This window comes from Solanum lycopersicum, chromosome 4 (genome assembly GCF_036512215.1).
Source record: "Solanum lycopersicum chromosome 4, SLM_r2.1".
NCBI lineage: Eukaryota > Viridiplantae > Streptophyta > Magnoliopsida > Solanales > Solanaceae > Solanum > Solanum lycopersicum.
In genome coordinates, this window is record NC_090803.1 from 4,727,476 (window position 1) to 4,737,550 (window position 10,075).

Genomic DNA, 10,075 nt, shown 5'->3' on the forward strand with positions numbered 1-10,075 from the left:
TAGGAATAGGCATCCTCTGAGATACACCCCCGGGCCGCTGGTGCTCACACTTGACCTGCTGGCAAGTCAAACACCTCGAAACAAAGTCTGAAATATCTCTCTTCATCCCACACCACCAGTAATGCTGACTCAGATCATGATACATCTTTCGCCGCTCCCGAATGGATGGAATACCGAAAACAATGGGCCTCCTCAAGAATCAATCTAATCAAATCGCCTGTCTTAGGCACACAAATTCTGCCTCCGATCCGTAAGACACCATCAGAATCAAGGACAGCCTCCTTAGCTTCCCCACTCAATACTTTGTCTCGAATGAGACATAATTTTACATCATCAAACTGGTGTGCACGAATCTGCTCGACTAAAGAAGATCGAGCCTCAATAAAAGCAATCATTCCATCACTCTCATCTGAGATCTGTAATCGGACAAGACTGTTAGCTAACAATTGAACATCTCTAGCCAATGGTCTTTCCTCAACACTAAGAGATGCAAGACTCCCCATGCTATGAGTCTTCCTACTCAAAGCATCGGCCATAACATTGGCCTTCCCCGGATGATACAGAATGGTCACATCATAGTCCTTCAGCAACTCAAGCCATCTTCGTTGCCTCAAGTTCAAATCCCTCTGGCTAAAGATATACTTGAAGACTCCGATGATCAGTGAAGATCTCACAATGCACTCCATACAAATAATGACGCCATAACTTAAGTACAAATACCACAGCCGCTAACTCCAGATCATGAGTAGGGTAGTTCTTCTCATGGGACTTCAATTGCCTAGAAGCATAAGCAATCACTTTCCCCTTCTGCATCAACACACCACCCAAACCAATTCCTGAAGCATCACAATACACAGTAAAGTCTAAACCTTCTTCAGGTAGAGTCAACACAGGAGCAGAAGTCAACAAAGTCTTGAGCTTTTGAAAGCTCTCCTCACACTCATCGGACCACTGAAAACTCACATCCTGTCGAGTCAATCTAGTCAATGGAGCTGCAATAGTAGAGAAACTCTGAACAAATCGTCGATAATAGCCTGCCAATCCCACAAAACTCCTAATCTCAGTAGGTGAAGTAGGTCGCGTCCAGCCTCTAACTGCCTCAATCTTGGCCGGATCTACTCTAATACCCTCCTTGGACACCACGTGTCCCAAGAATATCACAGAAGTAAGCCAGAACTCACACTTTGAGAACTTGACATACAACTTCTCTTCTCTCAACCTCTGAAGTACAATCCTCAGGTGTCGAACATGGTCCTCCTCAGTCTTAGAGTAAACCAAGATGTCATCGATGAAAACAATCACAAAAGAATCAAGGTATGGTCGAAACACCCCATTCATCAACTCCATGAATGCTGCAGGGGCATTAGTCAATCCGAAGGACATCACTAGAAACTCATAATGCCCATACCGGGTCCGAAAAGCTGTCTTAGGGATATCTGATGCCTTAATCTTCAACTGATGATACCCAGACCTCAAATCAATCTTAGAGAACAGTGATGCTCCCTGTAATTGATCAAATAATTCATCAATACGCGGAAGAGGATACTTATTCTTCACTGTTACTTTGTTCAACTGTCTTCAATACACATCCTCATAGTTCCATCCTTTTTCTTCATAAACAATACAGGGGCACCCCAAGGTGATACACTAGGGCGAATAAAACCCTTACTCAATAAATCTTGCAACTGATCCTTCAATTCTTTCAACTCTGCTGGGGCCATACGATATGGAGGTATAGAAATAGGCTTAGTTCCCGGCTCCAAATCAATAGCAAAATCAATATCCCTATCGGGAGGAACACCCGGAAGATCAGAAGGAAATACATCGAGAAACTCCTGAACCACGGGAACAGAGTCCATGGAAGGTGGTTCAACACTAGTATCCCGAATAAACGCTAAGTAAGACAAACACCCCCTCTCCACCAATTTCTAAGCACGGATAAAAGAGATGACCTTGCTAGGATAAGAACCACTAGCACTCTTCCACTCAACCCTCGGAATACCAGGCATTGCTAAAGTCACAGTCTTAGCATTACAATCAAGGACAACATGATAAGGAGAAAGCCAATCCATACCCAAGATAACATCAAAGTCCACCATCCCCAGAATGATTAAGTCCACCCAAGTGTCATACCCAGCCAAAGAAACAAGACATGATCGATATACTCGATCCACCACTAAGGGCCCACAGGTGTAGAAACACGAATAGGTTCAGTCATGCTATCACATATCATATCAAATTTAGCAGCAAAATATGTAGACACATAAGAGAATGTAGAACCTGGATCAAACAACACAGACGCAGGTCGATGGCATACTGGGATGATACCTGTAATAACAACATTAGAGGTCTCCACCTCAGGTCTCCTGGGGAAAGCATAACAGTGGGATCCTCGTCCACCTCCAGCCTGGGTGGTACCTCTACCCCCACTCTGCTGAGCTGCAACACCATTACTAGAAACTCCATCACCTCTACCTGACTGAACTCTGCCACGACCTCTACCTTGTGGAGCTGGTGGTCTAGTCTGGAATGAAGAATTAGGTCGAGGCCCACCACGACCCCTTTGAGAAGTACACTGCCGCATTAGATGATCGGGATCTCCACAAGTAAAACAAAATCTCTGACTTGGGAACTGCTGTGTGGACCCTGAAAACCCACTATAATTGCCTCGCCCTGTAGGTCGCTGCTGTGAACCGTACAAGCCTTGACCTGGGCTATAAGAACCCTTAGATGTCTGGCCACCCTCAAATGTCGGCATAGATGCATGAATAGGTCCCCGCTGCTGAAAAGAACCACTCACTCTCTGTGATCCCCTACCTACAGATGAGGCACCATGAAACTGGCCTGATATACGGGCTCTTTTAGGGTCCCCAAACTCCTCTATCTCCATCAATTCTGCCTCTTTTGCGGCGCTCACAATGGACTGGAAAGAAGCCCCCTCCCTAGATGCCCGAAACACAGTTGACCTGATAGAGAAAGTCAATCCCCTCACAAATCTGCGGATCCTCTCTGTCTTATTTGGAATAATGGCCAACGCATGCCTAGACAACTGTCAAAAACGCGCCTCATACTCTGTAACCGATAAACCATCCTGTCTCAGACTCTCAAACCTCAAGCGACTCTCCTCTCTCATGCTCCATGGGATAAAACGATCTTGGAATGTGCTAGCAAACTGCTCTCAAGTCACTGGAGGAGATCCAACTGGCAAACATCCCGAATAAGTCCTCCACCAGTCTCTCGCTGGTCCACGAAGCTGGAGTGTAGCATATCGAACCCCATGTGACTCAGCCAATCCAACCACCTCTAGTAACTCTCGGCAGGTAGTTAGAAACTCATGAGCGTCCTCGCTCTTCCCACCCTGAAACTGAGGTGGGTCCATCTTTCGAAATCTCTCATACCTACGTTGCTCATCCTCTGTGAAAACAACCATCGATGCAACTTGACCCCCAACTGCTGGTGCAACATCATTCTGAACCGCGGGATCTACTGGTAGTTGCCCCACCGCATCCTGAACAACTGGAGCTTGTTGCTGCTCTTGGGTCTGAGCCCCCTCTCTAGTACGAGAGTCATATGGTGTGGTAGTCGCTCCACCACCCTGAGAAAAGCCCTCTAGCACACTTAACACCCTCAATAGCGTATCCTAAAGCAAAGGTGTGACTACGGAATCTGGAGGAACCTGGTCCTCTTTGTCATCAATCTGAGGTTCGGTAGAGATCTCTCTAGCACTACCTCTCAATGGTGCTGCTCCACATCCACGACCTCTGGCTACTGTCGTACTACTAGCACGACCTCTAGCTCGAGATCTACCCCTACCCCTAGCTGGGGCCTCAACAACTGCCTCGGGAAGTGCCTCCACTCTACCACCAGTAACATTAGTTCTAGTCCTCGTCATCTGTCAAAAGAGTATACAACAACTCAGTACTAAAGAAGGTGACTACGCACGATGAGAAAGAATGAACAAAAAGAAGTTTCCTAGTAATCCTCATAGCCTCTCAGAGATGAGTACAGACGTCTCCGTACTGATCCTTGAGACTCTACGTAGACTCGGCTTGTATACACGTGAGACCTATGAACCTGGGGCTCTGATACCATTTTGTCACGACCCAAAAATAGGTGTGATGTCACTTGTCTTATCCCACCAAGACAAGTCAGCCTAAAACCCAATATCTAACAAAGTGCGGAAGTAAATGACAATCCAACAACAATTTCTAGTATGAAACCAAGTCATATTAATTCAATCCCCAAAACCAGGTTGTCACGTGCACAAGCCTCTAATGTAAACATTAGAATTGAAATAAATTAGAAGTCTAAAATGAAGTTGTTTTTCAAGTAAAAACAAAGTCATAAACTGGAGTAGGAAAGTTCGCTGAGATGACAAACAGCTACCTCACAATCCTCCACAAGATGCCTCGGAAACGAAGAGAATGGAAGGTATCACAAAAATTCCGGCTCATAACCTACAAAAAAAATTTGTAGAAGCAAGGGGTGAGTACCAAACCACGCGGTACCCAACAAGCAAACCTCTAAACACAAGTTAAGTGAACAAAATACGGGTACTCCTTACACCCTATCTAAACCTCCACGCTACAGCCTAACAGTTTACCAAACACACCACTCAATAACCACACTCTATCAGTTTACACATTCTCAATAACAACTCAATATTCAACAATCACAGACTTCACAGAGAAACAATCACAAGATCAGCAAAACACATGTTCAAGTTCATCAATAATAAAATGTGCAATGCCATGAGATGCAATGTCAAATATCGTGATGCATGTCTTTCCTAACGATACACACCCGCTGTCTCTCAGTCCGGGACCCATGGGAGACATATCTGTCCATGCATTTGTCGCGGCGCACGACACGACCCTCGATAAGTAGTAACCTTCGCGGCGCGCGATACGTCCCTCGAAATATAATATCCATCGCGGCGCGCGATACGACCCTCGAAAATAGTACACCATCCTCTTACCACAACCATGTCTCAGATACAATGCAAATGACATGCTCAAATGAAAAGGAGGAGATAACCATTTGATAACAAAGCACAATATACAACAAGAAATACAACACCAACAAATAAACAACAAGTCTCCAAATCATTCTCAACATCACACAAGGAAATACACGAATTTCGTACGCTTAAGAAGAGTTTAGAAATCCACTTGCCTTAAATCAACGAACAATCACTCCGGGACTTGTGTTTTCCCCTTTCGTTGAGCTTCCAAACCAATGCAATCTATTCAAGTATATAGTTGGAATCAAATTCCGACACTAACAACACTTATGTTATATAGGTTTAGCTTAGACTGAAAAGCTTATCCAACTTTATAATTAAGTTAACATATAAATTCTCATATTTCCAAATTTCAAGTCTAAGGTTAAAGCATAATTCCCCAATATCATAAATTTAATGATATTCATATAACATTTTAATCTAATATTTGATTACTTCTATCACTAACTCATAACTTTAATAACTCATAACTTTAATAATAAGGTGATACCATATATATATATATATATATATATATATATATTAATTTTTAAAGAAAGCACAGGGATAAAATATTGGTGCAGTAGTGCTAATTAACTATCACTATTCCTCACTTAAATTTCCCAAGGATCATTGTCCAATGATTAGGCCATCATTGGACAATGATTAGACCATAGAAATCATCCATATTCATATCCAACTCCAATACGTATAACACTGCCCCTTCCTTATTCCAAATCTCTTTTCTTTCCATTCCATTATAATATCATATCATATATATATATATATAGCCATTTAATGAAAACATTTGCACAAAAGCATTTAAATTAGGCATAGTTTAAGCATTAGTTCCTCCCCTAAAACTTCCAACCAACATACTCCTTCCAATTCTATATATATATCCAACAGTAAACATTTTCTATATTTTATATAAAGTAACATAAAATATTTAATGCATGCCTACCAAGAATTGAAGATGACCGATGGGAATTCTGCAAATTTCTTTCTTTTTGTTTTTCTTCTTTGATCGATGTTGCGCTAGGTTACGCTATTCCTCTCCCTTTTTCGTTTGTGTTTTCTGACTCTTTTTTTAAAAAAATTAATTATGTACTAAAAGTGATAGGTTTTACCCACATATTTTATTAAATATAGTCTAAATGGTATAGGGTCTTAAATAAATTATCACTTTAGCCCATAAACTATCGATTAATTAACTTAAGTTAAATAAATATTCAAAATTCTAAAGAGGAGCTTTTGGGTCATTACAATGTTGTTATAAATTTTTTATTTATTAGTATGAAAATTTGAATAGTTTACTTTAAAGTTTTAAATTTTTTTATACAAACACAAGTATATAAAAATTGTTTCTAATTGTATAAAGTAGAGAAAATTGTATAAATACATATATTTTTGTTCCCCTCTCTCTCCTCTTCCAGATCTCGCTCGCCACTCTTCCAAATCTCGCTTGCCATCCTCACCTTTCTCACTTATACAAACAGAAGCGAAATGTATAAATTGTGTTTCTGTTTGTATAAAACGTGAGAAAATTGTATATATACATGCAAGTACATATATTTTCGCCCTATACACTTATAATTATACAATAAAATACCCCCTGCCCAGTTTCTTTTGCCTTTCTCTCTTTCTTGTTTTATACAATTTTCAAATTGTATCTAATTTCTCTCTTTCTCGTTTTATACAATTATATTCAATTATATATTCCTTGTCAATTCTCTTTTGTCTTTCTCTCTTTCTCATTTTATACAAATTCAAATTGTATATAATCGTTCTATACACTTATAATAATACAATTTGTTTTTATACAATTCTCTGCCCAAGTGTTTTTTTCTTTTCTTGTTTTATACACTTTGTTTTATACAATTTGTTTCAACTGTATATGTATAGCGAATTATATAGTTTCTATGTTTGCTATGGAGAACAATTATGCAAACTTTGCTATAATATACAAATATGAATTTTTTATTTGCTATATGTGAAAGTTGTCCAAAAAGAAATGAGAAAGACTAACTATTTGGGCCTTGCAAAGGCCCATTTTAGACTCTTATTCAGCCCACCCTTCTAAAACATATGGCCCAATCCAATCCCAATCCAAATCAGATCAAATGTTAACCAATTTAGCCATATGACCACACAACATTACATACACACACCAATGTATAGACCTAAAAGTGACAAAATCAGTTCATAAAATTGAGATTCGCTCAACTTTTTTTAAGTTTGTATGGGTTATAAACCAATTTATTTTCTTATTCGATCTATTTTGACATGCTCAATTGAGTTCATTTTTAAAAATAAGCTAATATACTGTTCAGAATGAATCATGAATATATTTGTTTTACTTTTTCTTTTTAAAATAATTTTTTCCCTATTTGATATGTTGTTGATAATCATATATAATCATAATAGAAGAAAAAAGTTTAATTAGATACTAAAAGAAATTATAAGAATACAAACAAAGATTTTTTGCTTTGGTTAAATGGATAAATAATAATATTTTTAGCAAAAACACTTTGAGTAGAATTATTACAAAATAAAAAATATTATTGTTCCTTGTATATATTATTGCATTGATTGCTATCAAAATACTACTATGAGGTGAAACACATAGCAAAAGAAAAAAATGTATCCAATTAATTACTCTAGGAAATACTTAAAAATAAAGTGCATCACTAATCATATTCATCTAGCTAAATGCATTGATCTTCATATAGAAAAACATTCCTAATGGAGCCACAAACAAAGTCATACAAATAATCTAATTTACAAAAACAAAAAATAAAAAATTAGAAATTTAAAACTTATGAATTTGAGATTTTAATTCTTTTGAAACAATTATTAAGTTCTAAACTAAATAACTTACGTATATATAATGAATAATTTCTTACAAAACCAATAAATCTAAATTCAAATTAGGGAAATTACATAAATATGCCACAAAATTCAAAATAATTACAAGTTCATATCCAAATTCAAAGTAATTTCTGAAATATTCATTCTTTCATAAATAATTACAGTATCATATGTTATATTGGTATCATTGAGAGTGATAATTTCTCTTTAACTTGAAAGTATATTAGTATATATATACTTGATTGGTATCATTAAAGTTTCCTGTTCATAAATTACTCGTTAGTTAACGATGCTATAATATATATGCACACACACACTCTAATTTAAGCACAATTAAGCGAAATTATCAGTCTTAATAATATCAATATAGTCTATGATACTAATTTACTATCAGTTAAGCGAAATTATCAACTTTAATGATATCAATATAATATATGATACTAATTTAGTATCAGTTAAGTGAGGAGTATATAGTGTAATTATTTGATGGGATATGAATATAAAAAAAATATATATTTGTAATTATTTCTTTTATGGGGTATTTACTTATTTCCCCTTAAAATTGCTGAATTTAGTTGATCAACTCACATACTCCAAATTAAAACATAGGGTGAGAATCTAAATTCATCATAGAGTTTTTTTTATTTTATTTTTATGAATTGAATCCATACACATTGTGATAACACATTAGCCCCTCTTAGTGACAAATCCACTCAATCAAGAAGTGCACTTGAGAGGAAAATGAAAAAAGGAAAAAAATACATAAAGTTGGGAAAAGTATGACGTATTTTTCCATATAATTTACCAATCAAATAGAGAATATGAAAAGGAAATCACTAAGGAAAATCATTTATCCATTGAATTAATTTATATATGTAAGTACCTACCATGTTGTTATTGTATCTTTACACATATTTTTGGACCGTGACCAAATTAAATTGTTATCCTTAATCTTATCTTGTGGCTAAGTGGGACATATTATATTTAGGTTTATGACCTTTGTATAGTTTAATATTATGCACAATCTTAAAACATGAAATATATTTAATTGACATTGAATTGATGGCTGATTTGCAGCTTTTGTCTCTGTGCAATAAAATTTTAAGAAATGAATTTTAATGCTCGTAATATAACAAAAATGATTTTTAGCGGTATTTAATTTTTAATCAACGTTAAATATAGACAATTATCACTTTTTTATATGTTCCTAAAGCCTTTAGCGACATTGATTCTAATGACACTTAACTAATGCCGATAAAGACTTTAACACTCTTTGTTAGTATTAATATTTAATATCGCAAAAAATAATTTTTATTGTAGTATCATCAAACATAAGTAGTAGGTTTAAATTAGACTTTTGACAGAAATTTGGAACATCTCACTGTAATAAACATATTTTGTTGGTTACAAGTTTGCATGTGTTAGTTCAATTGTTCACAAGTCAATGCAATTGAAACACATGTCTAATAGTCAACATTATACCATCTTTCATTTATATAAGTTCTTGAAATATCCTCTTAACTCTTGCCTCACAAGTAAAAGTAATTTATGTGCACATTTCATAAATTAATGAATTAACCCTAACTTGTTCTTTCTCCATTTTCTTTATTGGTTTTCTAGGACTCATTCAAAGAGAGCAATTAGTGAAACTAGCTTGATATTAGGAGTTGATAGTGATATTTCACCTTTAAAATATGTGGATTCTTATTGATGAAATGAAAGGTGAATGTTCTATTAATGACCCCTCAAAGAATATTAAGTTAATTACATACAACAATAAACATAAATAGTGAATGGGGAGTAGTGAAACAATATGCTTTTTATTAGGTACTCATCATTAATGATAGTTTTATCTAAAAAAAAGTTATGTTACTTCTTTAGAAGTTTCTATTCTTTAGGCATCTATATCTTTAGATATATATCATTCTAAAAAAGATGTGATTAAGTTGGTGGGGTGTAATATGGAAAATTGATACTCAACAAAGCCCATTATCACTTTATCTAAGAAAATTTATAGGTACGTAAAGTAGATGCGGAATCAATCTCTAGTAAAAAAGTTACATGAAGAAAAATAAAACAAAATTTTTCACTTTTTTTCTTTGTTAAATGATAAAAAAATGAAAGAGCTATATAATTTGATAGTTTTATTTTGGCTCGATATTTACATAAAATTATAAATTAAACTTTAGCATATGATTAAAA

At 35.9% G+C, this 10,075-nt stretch overlaps 1 protein-coding gene across 1 annotated transcript; it reads right to left on the reverse strand.

Annotated features, from left to right (window-relative positions):
• Window positions 1-3,026: 3,026 nt before the first annotated feature.
• On the reverse strand, window positions 3,027-7,055 carry LOC138347837 (uncharacterized). The gene is made up of 2 exons (XM_069296383.1): window positions 7,032-7,055; window positions 3,027-3,640 (listed from the first exon to the last, which is right to left on the reverse strand). The coding sequence occupies exons 1-2, from the start codon at window positions 7,053-7,055 to the stop codon at window positions 3,179-3,181; spliced, it is 486 nt and encodes a 161-aa protein (XP_069152484.1). The 3' UTR covers window positions 3,027-3,178.
• Between the last annotated feature and the right edge of the window lie 3,020 nt (window positions 7,056-10,075).